Source organism: Anopheles funestus, chromosome X (genome assembly GCF_943734845.2).
Source record: "Anopheles funestus chromosome X, idAnoFuneDA-416_04, whole genome shotgun sequence".
Lineage (NCBI taxonomy): Eukaryota > Metazoa > Arthropoda > Insecta > Diptera > Culicidae > Anopheles > Anopheles funestus.
This window is the reverse complement of record NC_064597.1, coordinates 2002258-2022988: the sequence shown is the minus strand read 5'-3', so window position 1 is coordinate 2022988 and position 20731 is coordinate 2002258. Positions and strand designations below refer to the sequence as shown.

The following is a 20731-nucleotide window of genomic DNA, read 5'->3' as shown; positions in this document are numbered from 1 at the left end:
AACGCTGGAACACTGGAGCAAGAAAAGCAACAACTCAGCAGCAAAACAATCGCGACAAAAAAAAAGTAAAACCGGTACTTTATGCTACGCTACTTGCGCACGCGTGTCGTGTCTGGGTGTGTTTGGGGAGCTGAGCGAATTTCTGGAATCAATGGTGTCCATGATCCGATCTCCGGTGTTTGTGTGTGTTGATGTCTTTTGCGTGGTGTGTAAGTGTAGCGCATCCAGCAAAAAAAAACCCCGGCAACATTGCTGACAGGTGTTGGGTTTGGTATTCTTCGATTCCTTCATTCAAGCTCCTCCAGTTGGGCCACGATCTCGTTCTCACTCTCGAAAGGGTGGTTTCTATGTCTTTTTTCTTTATTTTGGGTGGCGCAGACCTAAGGGTGGCTGGTACTCGCGTCGCCTGCATATTCTGTTTTCAGGTCACCTTGCCGCTGGTGGTAAAGTAGGCCAACGGAACATTGTCGTTTCTTCATGCGCCAGCATAGACCTTACCGAGTGAATTCCAGTTTAGATGTCCGGATTGGTGCGCGACCTGGAGCGTACGCAAATACACGACATTGGAATGGCAATGAAGTTACTGAGCTACGATAACTCATTATCATTACTTTTGGGCTTGGAAAGACACTATTTCTAGAAATAAGGCTAGTAATGTTTCAAAATTGTTTGGACAATTTCTTGCTTTATGAGTCTCTAGAGACTTTGAGCGGTTGGAGACAATTCCTCTCTTATCTTGGACAATTGTTGTCCAAAACTAATAAAACAAATGAGACATTGAAGGGAACTAGAATTACTGAGATACGATAACTCCTTATCACTACTCTTGATTCTTCAAGACATTATTACTAAAAGTATTGTTCGTAAACTTCCAAAAGTTCTTGGAAAATTGTTGTCTAAGACAAACATTGTCAAACAGATACAACAGTATTGAGAGAGTTTTTATGAGGATTTCTTGTCGTAATGATTGACTTCAAATACCCAAAAGATACGGTTCAATCCCATTAGGCTCTTGTTGTTCAATCTTTCGTCTTCAACAATTACTGTATACTCGATCCAGTTCGGCAGACGCATATTCTCCATAGCGAAAACTTTCACGTTTCATATATTTTTAGGGATGGGCGGTTGGGCGGTCCGGTGGTGCATGTGATAAACGGCGCCAGTCCACACGGCCGGACCGGGTTCAAATCCCATCCGGACCGTTCCCCCGTAGCAAGGACTGACTATCCGGCTACGTGGTTAAAATAAGTCTAGTAAGCCAGAAATGGCCGGCGTGACCTGTAAGGTCGTTAAGCCAAGAAGAAGAAGAAGATATTTTTAGGGATAACGCACCGAAAGATTATTTGCCCCCAAAATATCTACCTTAAAACCAATAGCCAGCGTCGCTACATAGCCAGCGCTTGCTTTTCGAAATATGCTCGCCTTGGAATTATAGCTAGCAGCGCGCCTAGCAAAAAAAAAAGGGAAGGCTACGGATGAGCAGACCCGTACCGGGCCGCGCCGCCACAGCAATGGTACCTATGGCCCAGTGGTCCCATTTTCTTCCAGCTGCCAGGAGGGTCGTACGATTACCACGGCTAATTGGGGCTACCGTTTGTTTCGTTTGTTGGGGCAAACACAGGGGGAGAAACCCGAAAGTGAAGCGGAGAGTGTTGATGCTGCAAATTATGCGCGCTGCAGTGTATAGAATGGAAACATAGAAAGAGAGCGAAAGAGAGAGAGAAGAGAGAGCGAGAGAAAATATGAAACAAATCGCGTCCGAGGACCGAGTCGCGGTACCGATCGGGGAACTGTTTCCACGCTTCAAGCCACTTTGGGATATGGGATTCGTTCCGCTTCCGTGGCCGGTTTGTACGTTGGACGTATTGGTTTATGTACGGGGGTTTTTTTTTGGGGTGCCTCCGTGGCGTCCGCATACTTCGCGCTCGATGGTGTAGGCGGTATCCATTCGGGATTTCCCGGCAATATAATGATGGGCACACGGTGAGGAATGTACATTCCACTCCATGCGGCGATGTCTGTGTGTGTGGGTGTAGCTGTGTGAAGAAAGTTCCAAGTTTTTCAGCAATTCGTACCCTTCAAAACAATGACACAAATATCATGTACTCAGCGGTAAAGATGCATTAGGCGAAGAACCGATTGACTCTTTATGTTACGATCGAGAGTCAAATCAATTTTCCTCGTAATTCGAATTAAGCACAGTTTGCCGTTAAGAAGGTAGCGCACACGCGCACAAGAAGCAGGTGCGCTGATCGATGATGTTGCTGGAAAACTGGAGGGAAGTTTCTGTCTGTCTTTATTGTCCGTTTTCCAAAACCTATCCACCGTATTCTTACCGGTGGTGGCGTATTAGTTACCAATTGGAGCACAACCGTACCGATTTGAGCTGATAATCGGGCGCAGTCACGCGTTGGCCGGTTTTTTTGTTTTGTTAAGAGGAGGGCTTCGCTTCTAAAATGTTGGAGGCATCGCTGCCGGGTACGGACAGTGGGCAGAATCTTGAAGCAAAAATACCCCTTTTGACATGCCGGTTTTATTTCTTTTAATTTGCTTTATTTACGTCTGAAGAAACTCTAAAAACTCCAGGAACTTGGATAAAGGGAGTTTTCATCCGTTGAAGATATGGAGTTTCCGTTACGATATGTTGAAGAAGAGGCATTAGATGTCTTAAGCTTAAGGATCTCTGTTAGGATACTTTTTTGGACCAGGATTCTGAACGACTGAATTTCTCAAAGACCTAAGGGTTCTCAAAATTCTCAAAGAACTAAGTGTTCTCAAAGTTCTCAAAGAACTAAGTGTTCTCAAAGTTCTCAAAGAACTAAGTGTTCTCAAAGTTCTCAAAGAACTAAGTGTTCTCAAAGTTCTCAAAGAACTAAGATTTTGAGGCTATTTATAATTGAACAAAACTATTTTGATGTAACTTTAGTTGACGATTTAGTTCACTCAAGCAATATTCGTTAGATCTCTTTGAAGACATAAATCGATGGAAATACTCATCAACGTTCTCACGCATCTTTCTAACATCTTATCAAGGCTTTCGTTTGCTGTTGTTTAATTGAGGATACAATACAGGTTCACCATTTTTTCAGCCAAAAACCAAACCTTCAACATTTACTAGCACTCTCATACTTTGCGTAACAAGCGAGAGAAGCTGCAAAGCCATTTTTCCCATCCTTGTATCGGTTTCCACAGCAAAAAACCGCGCGGTCCGGAATTGATTTCGCGCATTATAAAGGGGTGAAAGCGTGAGAAGCAGAAAGAGGAGGAACTCCGTGTGCGCGGAGCAGATGATGTGTTTCAAGGGTGAGCAAAAAACAAAAAAACTGAGGGAGGTTAGACAAGATACGCTTGGGCTGGTCTGGTGTACTTCAGCGCGGGGGGGGGGGGGGGGGGGGGGGGGGGGTATAACGGATGCAAGTGCACACAACACATATTCGAAGTTTATGAAACGTTTCAACCCTTTAGCCGTTTGGCGCTTGGTGGTATCGGCGGCCTTTTCCGAACGCTTCCAACGGCTGATTGTGCTGGTAGAAAAAAAGCTATTTCATTGTATTCAAGATCTCGTTGATGCTGGTGTGATAACTATTTAAAACTTTCGCCAATGAAATATCGACCCCCAATAATGCCCTTCACATATCATCCCACTAATTGGTCTTTTGGTTGATACGATTTACCCAGTTTTTTTCTAAAGCTTACCTTTACTAGGTCAAACGATGTTTTTTTTTATTTAAATTGAAAATTGCTTAATGTTGGAACTAAAGTTCCCTAAATATCTCTCAACGGCTCTTTTTGTGCTAGTTATTAATTTGTCTATTTTGTTGTTGTCATTTTAGTCCACCACCAAAATATGTGCGCCGTGCTGCACCGGTCGAACCACCGACCGTACCAACGATGGCGATGCAGAACCTCCGTAATAAGGATACGCCATCTGGTGGTGGTGGATCGGCAACCGGCCAGCAGTCCCATTCCTCGCCCGAAACGACCGGCACACCCGACAGTCCCGGGACGAGCAGTTCGCTCGAGCGAAACATTAAACCGTCGGAGATCTACCGCCAGAAGTCGTCCGATTCGCTCGACGTGAAGCTTTCCGGTTACCATGAGGCCGGCAAGGCACGTCTACCAAAGTCGGACAGTCTCAAGTCGAAGTCATCCAGCACGGACAGTCCTACCGGGTCGCTCGGTAAGGTGGCGGGCGGTACACCCGGTATCGGTGTATCGCCGACCGGCAGCTTGGGCAAGCTGCCAACGAACATGACCGGCAGCAGCAGCGACAGTCCCACCGGTAGCCTTGGGAAGATGAATCAACAGCACCAGACGCCACCGTACGCACAGTCGTACCATCAACGGCACGGTACGGATGGTTTGCCGCACGTCGATTCGAAGGAATCGCTTACCTCGACGGGCGGCGGTGGCGGTACCGGAACGATCGGTAGTACCGGTGGAATTGGTCCCATCTCCGAACGGGTAATTAGAGCAAACATGCAAGAAATTTTATGTTTCACAAATCCTATTTAATATCATCTCACCTTACAGATCAAAAGCTACGAATCCATTTCATCGCTCAGCTCGGAAAGTATGCGCATCAGTGGCCAACAGAACCAGAAGGATCAGGAACATTACTACGATACGGTACCGCTCGATAATAGTGATGGTGATTACGTGTACATACAGCCGGGCGGTGTCGGAACCGGTTCCACATCGAGCCGGGACGATATCTCCACGGTGGAAAATGCCAGTACGCTTCTGATGCCGTCGCATCCGCGCAGTCACAACAGCAGCCAAACCAGCGTACAGCTGGAACCAGAATCTCCCGGACGTAGCAGTAACTACGTCAATATTGAGTACTTCATCCAGTAAGTGGTTTAGAAGTGTTTAGAATCTATGGTTGAGAGGTTGACAGGTGTCTTTGTTAATAATGTGTCTGTTTCCGTTTATTCTTAGCTCCAGTCAAAATAATGAAAATCGCAGCAGTTCTATTGATAGTGACGGCGAAGGTGACGGTGGTGCACCGGTACTGATGCGAGCGATCTCGACCGATACGGACGGTGGTGTTGGTGCGGGAGTTTCTCCCGGTATCGGTGGTACACCCAGCGGAAGTGGTCTGTTCCGTAAAATATCGGTAAGTCTATTTAATTGCTTTGGTAGTTTTGTTTTCTCCTCTAACCGATATGAATGTTTCTTTTGTACGCTAACAGAACGCTAACCGTGACACTATCATCCGACGCATCGTTACCAGCATCATCACGAGCGAAACACTCTACGTGGAGTGTTTGAACAAGATGAAACAGTACATGAAGGCGATACGGGCGACGCTAACCACTTCACAACCTGTGATATCGGAGGAGGAGTTCCAGACGATCTTTTTCAAGATCGAGGACCTGCACGAGGTGCACAGCGAGTTCCTGACGGAGCTGCAGGCCCGCCTAGCCGCACCGGACGATGCAACCGCACCGGACACTGGTGGGCTGTGCGTGGGCGAACCGTTCCGCCGACTGGCCGGCCAGATCCATCTGTACGGTGCGTTTCTGCACAATTACGGGCGTGCGATCGATACGGTGAAAATGTGCAGCACGCACAGCCAACAGTTTAAGGAGATTGTGTCGAACATTGTGTTTAAGAACCAGAACGAGCAGAAACTGTCGCTCGAAGAGTTGCTGCACAAGCCGGTCGCGCGAGTACAGAAGAATGCGCTCGTGCTGGAGGATCTGCTCAACCAGACGCCCGAACAGCATCCGGACTATCATCCGCTGCGGCAAGCGTCTAAAGCGATACGTAACTTCCTGTCCGAGTTTAACGTAGTGCAGACACGGTCCATGTTCCCGGTAAGAGAAAGCATTCCTTACTCACCTTCCAACTGTTTGGAAATTTTGAAGAGTTTGATGATAAAATGATCCTTTTCCCTTTTATTCCTCCCGCAGAGTGAAGATAAAGCCCTCCGGCGGTTGGTAAAGAATTCCTTCATCGTCGAGCTAGCGGACGGCCATCGGAAGCTGCGCCATTTGCTGCTGTTTAACGATGTGATTGCGTGCGCGAAATATAAGGCCGTTGGGCGTACCGGCGATCGGAATGGGTTTGAGTTCGAGCTGAAATGGTTTATACCGCTGCGGGACATACTGATATGTGAGGAGTCGGCGAACGATCCGAAGGAAACGAGCCCGATCAATATTGTGCACCTGAAGTCGCAGGCCTGTACCGTGCGCGATCAAATCATGCTGGACGAGAAGGATCGTCCGGGTGCGTCGAGTCGGGCGGGTGACAAGCACCGGAAGAAGCTAGCCGATCTTGAGGCGCAGCTGGTACTGGCGTCACCGAATCTGGTGTTCAAGATTGGCAATAAGGCAACCGGCAAAACGATGACGTTCTTCCTCAGCTCAGATTTCGAGCGTACGCAATGGATCGAATCGATACTGTCGTTACAGGTAAGGGATCTCATGGTGGTTAAGTTGATTTGAAAGTGTTTTAATAATTTTTCTTTGCTTCTTTACTACAAAAAAAAAACTCCCGCACCAACAGCAATCGTGCAATCTGCCCGGTCACATCCCAGTACAGATTTATGATCTGCACGCGTGGATAACGGCCTGCCAGGCGCTCATCAAAACGGAGATGGGTTCCTATCTGATGCGAAACGCGCGCGATGAAAGCCTGCTCGTGGGCGATCTGCATCTCACCATACAGGGGCTGAGCGGGTTCGATCAACCGTGCGATCTGTTCGTGTGTGTCGAGATCGACTCGTACGGCCATTATTTCCGCAAGGCTAAAACGAAGCTTGTCTGTCGCAGTGCAACACCGCAGTGGAATGAATCGTTCGTGCTGGAGCTGGAGGGAAGCCAGAATTTGCGTATACTCCTGTATCAAGATGATGTTCAGCGTCCTATTTTGCGCGCGAAGCATATCCTCAAAGTATGTATCGTTCTTACTGATCGTGAAATTGGAAGGAAAAGCAACTAATTATAGTTTTTTGTTTTGCTTACATAGTTAAGCCGTAGCTGGATGCAGGAAACAAACACCAGAAAAGTGTTGCAGCTGTCGGAAACGCTCAGCATCAGCACGATCATACGATTCGTACCGGGTGAAGTGACGTTGCGCCGGGTACCGACCTCCAAACCGGGCGCACTCTTTGGTGCCAAATTGCAGCAGGTGATTAAGTGAGTATTAAGGCGTTACCATACCTCACCGTGCCCCTAGTCACCGTATCACGCAATTTTCTTACAGGCGCGAAAAGCGTGACATTCCATTCATCGTGAGCGCCTGCGTACGGGAGGTTGAGCGGCGCGGCATGACCGAGGTCGGCATCTATCGCGTGTCCGGTTCCGCGTCCGACGTTGCCAAGCTGAAGAAATCGTTCGAAACGAACGCGTACGAGGCGGAACAGCTGCTGAAGGAGGTCGACATACATTCGGTAACCGGCATTCTTAAGTCGTACCTGCGCGATCTACCGGAAGCGCTCTTCACCGATCAGTATTATCCGAAATTTTTCGACGCGTTCAACCGCCATTCGAACCTGAGCGAGGGTTCGCGCATACACGAGCTGCAGCGCATATTTGCTGAGCTACCGCAACCGAACAAAGCCACCATCAACCTGCTGCTAGATCATCTAATGAGGTACGAATCATTTTTTGTTTGTATTTGATACAAACTGAGGGGGATATTAATGTTTCTTGCGTTACAAATTGTAGGGTACATCAGCAGGAGATCGAAAACAAGATGTCGCTACACAATCTGGCGATGGTGTTTGGGCCGACGCTGCTGCGACCCGGCCCGAGTGCGATCAAGCAGAAGGATCTGCTAGAATCGAGCACGGCCGATGTGATGACGCAGGCAGGCATCCTGTACAGCTTCCTGCAGGCACGACTAAAATAGTGCAACCGAACACCAATTCCACCAATGAACGAAACCGAAAGCTGCGCTCGATATTTCGTCGCCAACCAGAACTGAATGATTTGATTATATTTCCAATTTCCATTTTGGACACCTCCATCGTTCCGGGATGTTTTCGCTCAGACGACGGGGGGGGCCCTCTGGTTCAGGGGGGGAAAAAACGCCTTTCCGATCATTCTTTCTCTCCCTCGCTCGCGGGCGCATTATTGCGTTGCGGGATGTAATTGTTTCGCTCGCTCGCTCGCACGTCGAGATGATTACAAAAAAAAGAAGAACGTTTAATATTATGCTAAAGCATATGGGAAAGCAGGATGTGTAATAACCCACTTTTTAAGCTCAAGGGGTTTTCCAAACGTTCCGGTGCGAAAGATTTCTAGATTTTCGTGACTTGATACTAGCTCTTCGTTGTTTGTGTTTTACGAATGAAAGACTACCAAAAGATTTACGTTTTTTTTTTGTTTTATCAGTAGTAAGTTACAAATTTGTATTAGCTAAGCGACCCGATTGGCACACAATCTCTCTCTATACCGTGCCCGATAAAAAACGGTATAGTGTAGTTGTAGATAATGCGTGCTAGAAAGAGCGATAGATAGCGCAAGAGAGAGAGACCTTGACAATCTAGAAGAGCAAAGATTCCTCTCGTCCTCTTACCGTCTTAGAAACCAAAACAAACAACGCTAACAAAAAAAAATCAAACAGAATTAGTTTTAAAATGTTAAAAAACAAAACAAAAGTCCCAAAGGCAAGACAATACTACCCCAGGCAGCTTTTTTTCCTTTTTTGTTTGCTTTTTACTGAAACGAAAACCCCGTACGTCAGCTCAGATACTTTCGCTAGGTTTAGTGCGTATTTTAATGTTAGAAGCGGTAAGAATAATTTTATTAATAAGGCAGCGTTTGCTATAGGAGAAAAAGAAAAACGTCGTTCCCGTCGTGCATTAGTGATTACAAGTTGATTTACAAGTTGCTTCAAAAGCAATGTGGCACCCTTCACTTCCGCTGTGTATTTATCATCGTCCCTTTATTTCCCGTGCTGGAAACGTTGCCTTTACTTTTTCACCCGTCGTGCCTACGTTTGTAAGATGTTGGTAACATCTTGTTCGAAAAGAAAGCGTTCCCTTGTTGTGTTTTACGTATAATACGGTATTTCATAGACAGCAACACCAAGCGGTAAAGCAGTTGCTAGTGATCGTTGTTGGTAAATTTGGTTTTGTTTTTCATTTTAAAAATATTTACTTAAAGATCGAATAATTAAAATCGATCAGGCAGCCTATGTCTTTTTTATTTGTCATTTTGGTGTGATTTTTTTTGTTGCAATTGTGAGTGTTCGATCAGGTATAGAAATACGAACACGAACAAATTTTGTATCGCTCTTTACTTCGGTTAAGATAAGCTGAATTATTACGTTCACATAGAACATTCCAAATCATTCTCGTAAACAATGATTTATATGTTTTCTTGCACAGATGCAATTAAAACAAAAATGCAACGGGAGATTTAGCAGATGATGATAGAGGGGGCACAGATTAAAACAATCATTTCGTGTAGCAGTATAACGCGCTGCATGGGTGTTGATTAGAGCGCCGTGAGTAATGAGCGAGCGAGCGAAACAGCAACAACACAGGGGTTCAGGGGTTCGAAGCGAAAGTGAAATAGAAAGTATGTGATCACATAAAATAAAGAAAACAAAAAAATACACAACCGAAACGAAACGCAATCTTTATACAACAAGAACAACAAAAAAATCATATATTATTATACTTATTAAACATGGGCAACTATACATATATATATACATATAAATAGTTATATTCATAGACATTATACCTAAAAGCCATTGATATCGCGAACAATACAATACATTCACTGGCAAAGTATTTAGACAAATTCGAATGCAGTAGTGTTTAGCGTATGGGCAATGCGTAGACGTAAAACAGAGAAGATCGAGTGACGAACACGAAGTCAGAATGATAGAAAACAGAGATGAAAAGTATGATGCATAGCAGTACCATCTCAAGGGAGTGACTCCAATGCCCGGGATGGTATTGAAATGATGGAGCATACAACAACTAGTTGTGTGTATGAGTGTGTGTGTGTGTGTGTGCAACATAAAAAGAAAATTAAGTATTTAAAAAGACACACACACACGCGCGCGTACATTTAAACAGGGATCACGTAATTACGCCTAAATGCGTTTATTCAACCTCAGCTTCATAAATGAAAAAAAAAACAAAAGAAAACAAAGAAAAAAAGGAAACTTTACACATGATAGTATTTGTATTTGAAACACCCGAAAGCAAAGCGGAAGCTAACCACCCTCCCCCCTTTATATTGTATCGCTTCCCCTTGCCCGACACCTCATACCCTTCCGTAATCGTATTTAAACATTTTTGGACAATTTTGCTCGATGATGCGCTGAGATAGGAAAAAAAGGGGAAAAACAGGAAGCATTACATGTAAAAAAACAAAAACAAAATAAGCTAAGAGATGATAAGAGCTGAGAAACAAGTTAGCGGCAGCGTGGCTGAAGGTAACACAAACAAACAAACAGAAAAAAAGTGCATTGCAAAGGTGGTTCTATCTACAGTGTTAGGTGCGCAGGTTTATGGCAATGGAGAAGAAAAACAAAGCTGTGAAACGGTATGATTGTCCTCCCGTTTTTCTTTCCAAATTTGATAAAACAGTGGCAATGCTATGGTGTACCAGTATGTGTGTAAAAAGTAGGAAACGAACGAAACGACCATGAACCTAAAGATGAAGGGAAACCGGGGAAGAACATGTCGACTAATGATAAAACTATTATACACTATACTATATACATGATACCGGTTTTTTTTAGGCTTTATAGCAAACGTTGTAAAACTGGGGAAAAGAAAGTGCCGTTTCACTCCATTTTTCGCGATCACTGCCCACCACCATTCTTCCCCAAAAACACACACCAAGTACATTCCCATCTTTAATTCCCTATTTTTAACTAAACAACCAAAAAAGAAAACTCCTTTCCTGAAACGGAAAAACAAACGACCAAAACTGATGTTAATCCCCATTTTGTTTTGCGTTCTAATGCCACTCCTGCACACTCTCAAAATGGCCAAATTTTGAACCCTCTCGCCCCCCCCTAGTTTATAAGAACGGCCAGGCAAAAGGCGCTTTTTGGGCGCGATGGTGAATTTAGTGTGGATGGAAACTTAGAAAAGCTGAACAAATGCACCATCGTTTTTTTCATTACCAGCAAGTAAAGTAAAAAAAGGAAGTTAGTAAAACACAAAACAAACATGGCGTTTGTGTTCATGTATTGTGAAGAATGAATGGCGCTTAAAAGCGTAAAGCAACAAAACAAAAAAAGAAAATAACTACATTTTTCGGGAGCAATGGCAATATCCTAGTTTATGGAGCAAAACTAAGCAAAGAAAATAAAAAAAACACACACACAACTCCCCCGTCACACTCACACACATATACATATAAGGAAAAGAAAAACTCTTATGGGAAACAATAATAAAAAAAAACAGTAAGCAATCAGTTTCGTTTTCTCAAACAGTAATGTAAAAAAGTTTTGTTTACTGTGCATTTCTTTCTTTGTTAACTTTACGAGAAAATGTTGAGAACTATGATCTATTGTTTATTTTATATTAATTCTATCTGTTATTGTTTGCTTTTATTTGCTTCTTGGTGTAAAAATGCAACAACAAGGTTGCGACTTATGTAATATTTTACCCTCCCTTGTTAAAATATTGTTTAACAAATATAACAAACTTTTAATTTTTTGGCTCACACAAAAAAAGAAAACGTTAATTTCGTTAATTTAGTAACAAGTTTTGATTTATTTATCATAAATAATAATGTAAGGCAAAAATGTTTCGCACATCTTTTTTTTAAACTAAAACAAATTGCTCTTAATTTATTTCCTTTTGTTAATTCGATCCCTCCTTTCGTTTGCAAACGTTGCCGTTCATCACTTAGAGCTAGGCGCGAATTGTTCGAATTTAAAACTGGACTAAATATGTATATTTCTTTAATTTGGCACAGGGGTTTGGAGAGTGGAAAACAGGAGAAGGAAAGTCGTTTTATTTGCGATTTATAACACCTTACTACCCTACGTCACTGGACGTAAATTGACACAAATAGGACCACCAATACGCGCACTCATCCATACTTGGCACCGATATGTTTTTTCTTTCTCCCCCTCGTTTTGTTTGGGAGAATAAATCCTTAGCTCCTTCGTAGCTCGTAGTTAACATTTCAATGAATGCTCCCACGTGCTCCAAACGATGAAAAATTCCATCCTGTCCGGTGCCTGTCCTGTTTGTGTGCGTATATGGGAACAGTGTGGTATACAGTATTTGGCATGTTTGTGTGTTGTTTGATTTTTTTTTAAATATAAACGCAGTAATATGGACCTTTTCCCTTCTACTACTAATGATTATATATTAAGTGAAACGGAACTACTTAAAATCATTCTAAATAGCAGGTAGGCACGTACTAGAATTCCCGCTTCGTCAAAAGCTATACAATCTCTATAAGTGTGATTCGAGAGGTTTCCGCTTTCGAGCACGTTTAACTGCTGGTTTCTCGTGTGTGTGTGTGCATGAAGATGGGAAAATGGCCGAAAAAGGGAAAGGAAAAAAGGATAGAAGGACAGTTTGTGTGCGTGTGTATAAATAGAAAAAATTAAATTAAGTTTGATGGTAAAGGTTAAAGTTGTGCTGTGATTTTATAATTAATTAACTCATAATACATTTCCCGCCAAAAGCAGATAGCAGACAAAACGTAATGAAGAAACACTAAAAAGCAATACAAACAAAACAAAACAAAAGAAAAAAAAAGATTAAAGCATTTAGTGTTAACATTTAATGCAAAGAGTACGATTAATTGGCATGTTATGAGTTACAAAAAAAAACATTACAAAATTCAAGATAAGAAAAAAAGAGTAAACAAAACAAATGAAACAACCCTCAACCACTAAGCTACGTGTGTGTTAGCCAGGAATAGTGCACTGTCTGGTTTAGTGACAAGGGAGCATCTTTCTAGTTCGTCTGCAGTGGTGTCAACCCCCGGGTAAAAGAAGGGCAAAGATGGAAGAAAAATGCAACCTAAGCTAAATAAACTAAACCAACGGAATATTGTCACCATGTTTGTTGTAAAACAATCGTCTAACATATGTGCTTGTCGCGTGTGCGTTTCGTTACCCTATGGACAGTACATCTTTCCCCTTTTGTGGGAACAACCGCGATGGTGTCCATTATCACTAGCAATGCTTTTTTTCCCATCAATCATCGCTCTTACTTATCGCCTCCAACCACGCTACTAGCTCTCTCCGATATTGTGATACCGGTGGCTTCCGGCATTGGTCGTTTATCGTCCACATTTTCCTCGTTATTGTGCACCACCTCCTGGCGGCTGGCATTCCACTTGCTCAGGTCGGCCAACACCGGCACACCGAGCGCTGAGTGCATCGTTTCGAACGAGAACGATACAACTGCACCCCGTTCCAGGGGTCGTTCGTCCGTCATCGATGCGATGGCATCGCTTGACTTCGTTGCGGACACAATCTTACCGGCACGGGTCGGGGTAACTTCTTCTGGTGGTGGTGGCTGAACCGGTTCGGTTGCTGCACCGGATGACGGTTGTTGCTGTTTTGCTGGTGTGGGTGGTGCTGGTGCTTTCCGGCCGGAACGTGTTAGCGGTGTTGGTGGGCTAGTTCCCAGTCCTTCATCCACACCACTGGTGCCGGTATCTGCATCACGTGTAGGGGGTGGTAGTAGAAGTAGTAAAAGTAGTAGATAAAAGATACAAGACGAGCCGGGCGTGTTTTGGCGTACAAAGAGAGAAACAAAATATACGGAAACATATTTCAAACAAAGAAGATAGTATGGTAAGAACCCGATTCCCGGTAGATGCATCTTCGTTTGCAAAACGGTTTTATCTCACCCCTTTTGACAATAAAAGAAAGGATGATACAAACACTCCTTCCAAAAGCAAGAGCACACCGTATGACAAGCATTTGGTCCAGAGCAAGGGCAACATAAAAAGAAGTAATACTTCAATGACAATGTAATTCACAGTGAATACAATTAAGGCAGACAGACAAGATGTGATCCCTTTCCCTTCCCCAATTAGTATCCTTTTTAAATTTTAAACACACGCAAATGCACACAAAATGTGTCGTTGCTGTTAGGTAAAAATTATCACATAAATGCACAAATATTCGGTCATATAAAAAGTCTCCACGGAATGGTACAAATACTAGGAAAGAAAAGGGAAATATAACGATACTTTGTCGCTTAAATTATCAGCAAATAAATGTAAAAAAAAACACAAATCAAAAACCGAAAAGATTATTTATATGACCCAATGTTTTAATGTTAGCCACGGGTATTATCATTTTAAAAAAAGGAAAACAAAACAACAAAAAATCACGAATGATTAATAACATACATGAGACATGACAGCATGCTTGTGGTGGAATAGAAAAAAAATATCTTCCACCCATAAGATGTTAACAAACTCGCAAAACATTTAAACCGAAAGCCGATTGCTACAAACGCACAGAATGAATGTGTTTTTAGTGACATTTTTCACATTCCCGCAGCTCACACTGCTGTTTGCTCTCCTTCCGATTTTTCAAGCACAATTACCTGCATTCGATGCGTACTCCGTGGTGAGCGGTTTGTTGAAAGGATTATGCCGCCGCGGTGGTGCTTTTGGTGGTGCTAGCAGGGGCACAGTGTCGGGTGTTTTCTCCCGACACTGGCCCTCGATTTCGTCCAGCTGGCGCTGAAGTTCGGCCACCATTAGCTTCATGTAGTCGTACCCGGCGCACGTTAGTGCCTTCATCCACTGCTCCATGCTGGCCTGTGATTCCGTGCTGAGGTAGTACGTCCGATTGTTCGGACCGTGGAATATGATCTGAAAGCAGTACTGCTCACTTTCTTCGGCGAGCTCTAAAATATACGAGTGGAATGATTAGTCAGACACGTTTTCTTGCGTAGGAGTGAGCCAAACGGCATTGAGTCACGTCATTCGCTTACCGACGGTACAGCCCTCAAGGATAATCATGCCGAGCGGTTCCTTATCGGTGCGCTTTTCGAAGTAGAACAGTAGGTTGCCCTTCAGCACAAACCAGCGACGCTGCCAGCTTTTGTTCGTTTCGCCCCGCTTGTTCATCCATCCCTCGAGATCGACCGGTGGCGTTGTTGCGAACGTGCACAGATTTTTCTCGTTGATTTTCATCGTCTTATGATAGATGGCTAATGATGTTATAAAAATATGATTCAACTTCCGTACGGTGGCCTCCCGCTTTCCCACCCCCCCGGACCGCCACACCGAGAACGGTGTCGGTGGGATGAAATTTTTTCGTTATTTTTTTCTCCTGTTGTTTGGCGCGTTGCTTCCGCCACGGACGTTCGTGTGTATGCTCGTCTCCTAGCACATTTTTACCAACAGGAATTTGTATTAAAAAAAACAACACAACCGTGATCCACTGATTACTCGTCGCGACTGTTCTATTTCTGATCGTGGAAGATGAATCGGTCGGTTTGTTTGATTGTGCGGTCGGGTTGTTCGCAAATTATCACACGGTGTATTTTGCAGTATGGCACGCCTAAACCTAGATGAATAACCAAAAAATACGATAAGTTGGGGTGTGGTATGCGGAAACAATTATCAACGCGAAAGGAAAATGTACTCACCGGTGTGCAGCAACGTACCGATGGTGATTGATTTTCACATTTTCCCGACAGAAAGAATTTTGCTTCCCTACTACAGTTACCTCCGATATCTGGTTGGTTAATTCACATTATTTTTATTTCTGTTCCAAAAGCGATTCTGTCTGCTGTTTGCTGAACGTCAAATATAGGGTGAAAGAGGGATGCGTTTATGATGGCGCGCTCAAGAGTTGAAATGATTATCTGCGCCGTGTAATGATGAGGAAATTATCTGTGCATTTGGTGTCTGTTTTGGGTGGTTTAATCATGAATTAATTTGATACAAATATAAAATAAGGTTACAGAAAATTGTTTGCTATTGTTTGAACTCTTGTTCACTCTGAATAACTCTTGTGAATTGTTATTTAGCAGTAAAAGCGAGCGCTTGTAAACACATGTAGGAATAGTAACGCCATCTATTAGAATTTTTATAGAACTACAACAGTACGCTAAAAAAGGGATTACAAGTTACAAGGATTAGTTTTAAAGGAAAACGCTACATTTAAATGAAAAATTGAATCCTTTTTCTTGTGCTTAGTATCTCCCCTTTATTCCTTACGTAATAAATTGGTGATTTCTACCCCCCCCACGCACAGCAGTGATAACAGTTTGACCGTACAGTTTCAGTTTGAATTTCAAAAAATGGTATGCAAAAGGGGTTCCTTTTCAAAAAAAAAAGTTCATTGCCACACGATCGAACCAGCGCAACCAATGATCGAAGTGTGTGCGAAAGAACAAGCGAAGCTGCGGTCCAACCGCTTCGCCAATTATAGTTGTGTGGGTGTGTCGTGATAACGAAGGATCATGAGCACAGGTGAAGCTGTGATCAGTAGCGATCGGACAGTGACAGATTACGGTGATTAAAAAAAGCGCTCGGTATAATTTAGCGTTAGTGTGGTTTATTGGTGCCGAAAAAAGTGATGCCCTTTGTTTGTGGATCTTAATCAACACAAAGAATGATTAAAAGAACAATTCGTGTTGTTAATGTGATGTTAAATAGTGAAACTTTCTTCTGCACGTGTGCTAAATCTTTGCCAGCGTCGGCTTGGGTTTGTTTCAGCTCGCGTCATAGTTAGCAAGTGTAAGTGAGCGAACAATGCAACTGAGTAAAAGCAAAATGGCGCAAATATCACAAACCACATTGTCTTTCTAAGGCAAATTGCGAAATTAGCATCGCTCATAGAAAAAAACCCGATTAAGAAAAGTGAAACGTACGCGTGTATGTAGGTGTATGAAGTTTGACATTTTATACAAAAGCCGCATGTAAGCCGCATCATTGCAGATTCCGATCAAACGGTATCGGGTTGATCGTCGTTAAGAGATAACGAGATGGGTTACATGCGCAGGTGTTCAATTTGTGCGTTCTTACTCTGACGTTAAAGTTAAGAATAATAACGCAGGTGGATGTACGCTAATGCCGGTACGGTACGCGTGTGAGTGTAACGAAATTAATAATCAGTGCGTGTACTATGTGCCTCGTGTTGTCTTAAAAAATGGCGGAAACGTGTGATTTATTTGTTTCCTCGTTCGGATGGTTCTTAATATTTTAAATTAATAAAAAAAATGTCTGTGAAAAACAAATGTTGTGAAAAGTGTTGTGAAAAGTGCACGGAAAAAAGTGTTCGTTTTTTTGGTGAAAAAAATCTTATTCCTTATTGTTATTGTGTGTTATTATTGTTTATTGTGTGATAAAAGGTAAAGCCTACCATTGTAGGCTAGTGTTTAATGTTTAAATTAATAAAAAAAATGTCTGTGAAAAAAAATGTTGTGAAAAGTGTTGTGAAAATTGTTGCGGAAAGTGTAAGAAAAAAAGTGTTGGTTTTTTTTTGTGAAAAAAGAAGTATCAATTTCTTATTGCTCAATGAGCTGATTGCTTATTGTGTGTGTTTGTGATTCGTTTATTGTGTGATAAATGTAAAGCCTACCATTGTAGGCTAGTGTTTAATGTTTAAATTAATAAAAAAAATGTCTGTGAAAAAAAATGTTGTGGAAAATGTTGTGAAAAATGTTTTGATGAAGAAAATAAATAGCAATGTCCATTTCTCAATGATCGTTTATTGTGTGTATTTGTGATCCGTTTATTGTGTGATAAAATGTTAAGCTTACCATTGTATGCTAGTGTTTAATGTTTAAATGTGTGTTTTAAATGTGCCGAAGCGCATTCAAGTGTGTATTTGAAAGAAAAATTAAAGTGTGTAAAAGCAAAATGGCCGCAAAGAAGCAGTTTTGTCCTCGGAAGTGAAGTTTATTCCGGTAAGTAAATATTCAATCAGAAATATTTTTATTAATATTTTTATTAGTAACAACTGATAGAACAGTTTGTGACAGCCGTCAGTTTATAATATTTGGCGGTAAAGTAAAATGCCGTGTATTTTGTGTGAGGCTCAAAAAAAGGAACCTCTAGAAAAAATTTTCCGCCTGGGATCTCCAAAAGGGTTTGATCCGTCGCTGGTTTAAGTATTATATACATAGAAAACTAGTTTAAGTAAATCGTTTCAGTTGATTTGAAATTTTTATATACTTCCTCATGAAACTCCTGGTCGTTTGGTCGTTTGTTGCAGCTTTTGCATTTTCTGCTCGGTTTTATTTTCTTGCTCTGAACACGTTGTTGCAAAAAAAAGCTAAGGCTATAGCCTTAGGAAATTTTCAAATTTTTAATTTTTTTTATTTTAAGCATTATTTTTCACTCTTTTTTTATTTAAAGCATTACTAGAGTGAAAAGAAACACATTGCAACCAATTGGCATTAAAATAAATCAATTTCATTTTTTTTTGCAAATTTTCCCAAAAAAATCGTAAGGGGTAAGCCTTATGAAATTTTCGAGTGGAAATTTTTTTTGAAATTTTTTTCTGATTTTTTATTATTTGTTTAATTTAAAGCATTATTTGAGTGAAAAGAAACTCATTGTAACAAATTCGCATTAAAATATATCACATTTTTCAATTTAGCTGAATTGCTCAAAAAAGAAGAAAATTTAACATTTTCTCAAACAGGGTATGGAACTTGGTTCCTCGAATAACTTCTGGCACAGACATCTGAGGGCATGGCCGTCTAAGAAGAAAATGTAGCCATTAATGCCATCTATCGACCACAGGTTAAAGATTGGCGATCCGTTGGATACCGACCGAGTTATAGGCAAAAGTTGGTGCGAAAATGAAGAAAATTTTACATTTTCTCAAACAGGGTAAGGAACTTGCTTCCTCGAATAACTTCTGGCACAGACATCTGAGGGCATGGCCGTCCAAGAAGAAAATGTAGCCATTAATGCCATCTATCGACCACAGGTTAAAGATTGGCGATCCGTTAGATATAGATCGAGTTATACGCAAAAGTTGGTGCAAAAATGAGCCTTAGTAAATTTTCATTTCTTTGAAATTTTTAATTTTTTTTTATTATTTTTCACTTTTTTTTTATTTGAAACATTACTAGAGTGAAAAGAAACTCATTGCAACCCATTGGCATTAAAATAAAACAATTTAATTTTTTTTGCAAAATTTCTCAAAAAAATCGTAAGGGGTAGGCCTTATGAAATTTTCGAGTGGAAAATTTTTTTAAATTTTTTTTCTGAGTTTTTATTATTTGTTTAATTCAAAGCATTATTTGAGTGATAAGAAACTTATTTCAACCAATTGGCATTAAAATAAATCAAGTTATAAAATTTTGAAAAATTTCTCAAAAAAGGATAGCCTTAGGAAATTTTCAAATTTTTAGATTTTTTTAAAATTTTTATTCCTGATTGCATATGCAGGTACATGTATCGTGTTCTCTTCATTGCAAACATGACAAGCGTAACCATTTTTTGTTGTTGCATATTTTTCTCGTTTCCATGAAAGGAGACCTTCGATTTCCCAGCGGTGTGTCCGGCAGGTTTGCCGACCGTTGCCAGCGGCCGTTGTACAACTTGCGACCAGTCGCAAACACGCAAAATGGTGGCACGTTTGGTACCAAAAAAAAAAAAAAATGGGAAAAAGGGAAATGCAATCCCACCCTTAGGGCCAGTAAAATCACGGATCTCTTTTTGTACCTCTGCTTTCCACTTTTTCCTACCAAGCGGCTCCTTTACCAAGCGGCGTATCTGCTTCGGTACCGGTGGATGCTACGATGCTGGTGAAAATTTAATATATTTATTCTATTAATTTTCATTCCAAATATTTGGCGAGTGTGCAGCTCGGTGCGTTACTGCATTCGAAGTCTGGACGCTTTCTGCTACATCAGCAGGTGTTGCAGTAATTGTTTTCATGCATTATTGGCACATTTTTTTTGTTGATGCTGTTTGTGGTGCAACATGAACACGAGCTGCGTTACTGCACGACTTTAAGAGGCTTCAAGGCCGGTGAGCTTTAAAAGCTAGCCATCCAACATCCGTCGGCAAACTGTTTGACAGATCACCATTTAATCGAGTGAACCAATTAGGGATACCACCCAAACGATAAGTGTGAACCGAGGATAAACTAGTCGCTTAATAGTACTTACGAGCCCGGCCCGATGATCAGATTTATCTACAAACGTACAACAAAGTGAGACGCCACCCCACGCAACATGTGTTGCAGTATGCAGTACGCACGGCATGTTGCTGAACGTTGCGGTCCAGTCCACTTTGTTGCCGGTTTGCTTTCATAATTCAATTCAATTACGTACCGGGCACGCGTCTTCGACGACTTTGTTTCCCTGGGAGGGGGGGAGGGGGTGGTCGGATGGGGGGAAAAAAGATCAAGACAACAGCAAAAGCCAAAAACCCCCGACCCGAAGTTCTGTTGCCCAACGCCCTGATTGCTTCAATTACCGTGCACACTTTCTACCCATCCTCAAGAAAGCAGCAAAGGCTCCAAGGATGGAAGAACCTGTCACAATGGAGAAGGACAAACACACTACACGGGACATTATTGCTTTGGTTTTTCCGTTCGTTACCGCGTCTTCACTTTGGAGCAGGTATATGTAGGCTTGTCCTGTCTATTCCGCGTTTGACGGGGGGACGCTCGTATTCTTGGAGAGTTCACCATCTTGGATCGCCTATTGCCCGGTGTTCTTGGAGTTCTTGGAACGCTGGCAAGAAATGACTGACCTAGAAAGTGGTGCAAAACTTGATTACTTAATTTGATTTATTTGTACGCTCTTTTGCAGTTACACTACAAAAACCCGACCCCAAGC

At 42.1% G+C, this 20731-nt stretch overlaps 2 protein-coding genes and 1 long non-coding RNA gene across 6 annotated transcripts in view; 2 read left to right on the top strand and 1 right to left on the bottom strand.

Moving 5' to 3' along the window:
* LOC125761163 (active breakpoint cluster region-related protein) overlaps nucleotides 1-10356 on the top strand; it is a 32567-nt gene extending 22211 nt beyond the window's left edge. For all 4 annotated transcript variants that reach the window (XM_049422080.1, XM_049422073.1, XM_049422093.1 and 1 more), the window contains 9 exons: nucleotides 3834-4464; nucleotides 4534-4853; nucleotides 4942-5119; nucleotides 5196-5822; nucleotides 5919-6419; nucleotides 6514-6900; nucleotides 6976-7145; nucleotides 7213-7602; nucleotides 7677-10356. In XM_049422080.1, the coding sequence (XP_049278037.1) occupies nucleotides 3834-4464; nucleotides 4534-4853; nucleotides 4942-5119; nucleotides 5196-5822; nucleotides 5919-6419; nucleotides 6514-6900; nucleotides 6976-7145; nucleotides 7213-7602; nucleotides 7677-7860 (3388 nt within the window). In that variant the 3' untranslated portion in view covers nucleotides 7861-10356. The remainder of the gene's footprint in view (nucleotides 1-3833; nucleotides 4465-4533; nucleotides 4854-4941; nucleotides 5120-5195; nucleotides 5823-5918; nucleotides 6420-6513; nucleotides 6901-6975; nucleotides 7146-7212; nucleotides 7603-7676) is intronic.
* A 1316-nt stretch (nucleotides 10357-11672) lies between these two features.
* On the bottom strand, nucleotides 11673-15836 carry LOC125761362 (sesquipedalian-2). Its single transcript, XM_049422423.1, has 4 exons — nucleotides 15569-15836; nucleotides 14909-15486; nucleotides 14516-14821; nucleotides 11673-13614 (listed from the first exon to the last, which is right to left on the bottom strand). Exons 2-4 carry the CDS (start codon nucleotides 15108-15110, stop codon nucleotides 13160-13162), a joined length of 963 nt encoding a protein of 320 aa, XP_049278380.1. The 5' UTR covers nucleotides 15111-15486; nucleotides 15569-15836; the 3' UTR covers nucleotides 11673-13159.
* Nucleotides 15837-16060: 224 nt separating this feature from the next.
* The window catches only part of LOC125761418 (uncharacterized), a 66960-nt gene continuing 62289 nt past the window's right edge, over nucleotides 16061-20731 (top strand). The window contains exon 1 of the long non-coding RNA XR_007418106.1: nucleotides 16061-17836. This is a non-coding gene — a long non-coding RNA (uncharacterized LOC125761418). The remainder of the gene's footprint in view (nucleotides 17837-20731) is intronic.

Bases quoted from the DNA above. Each gene is read 5' to 3' on its own strand.
- LOC125761362 (XM_049422423.1), bottom strand. From the start codon at position 15,110: ATGAAAATCAACGAGAAAAATCTGTGCACGTTCGCAACAACGCCACCG. The intron at 14,822-14,908 runs GTAAGCGAATGA...CGTATATTTTAG, and splicing joins CCTTGAGGGCTGTACCGTCG to AGCTCGCCGAAGAAAGTGAG. The intron at 13,615-14,515 runs GTAATTGTGCTT...CACGTGATGCAG, and splicing joins GGAGTACGCATCGAATGCAG to ATACCGGCACCAGTGGTGTG.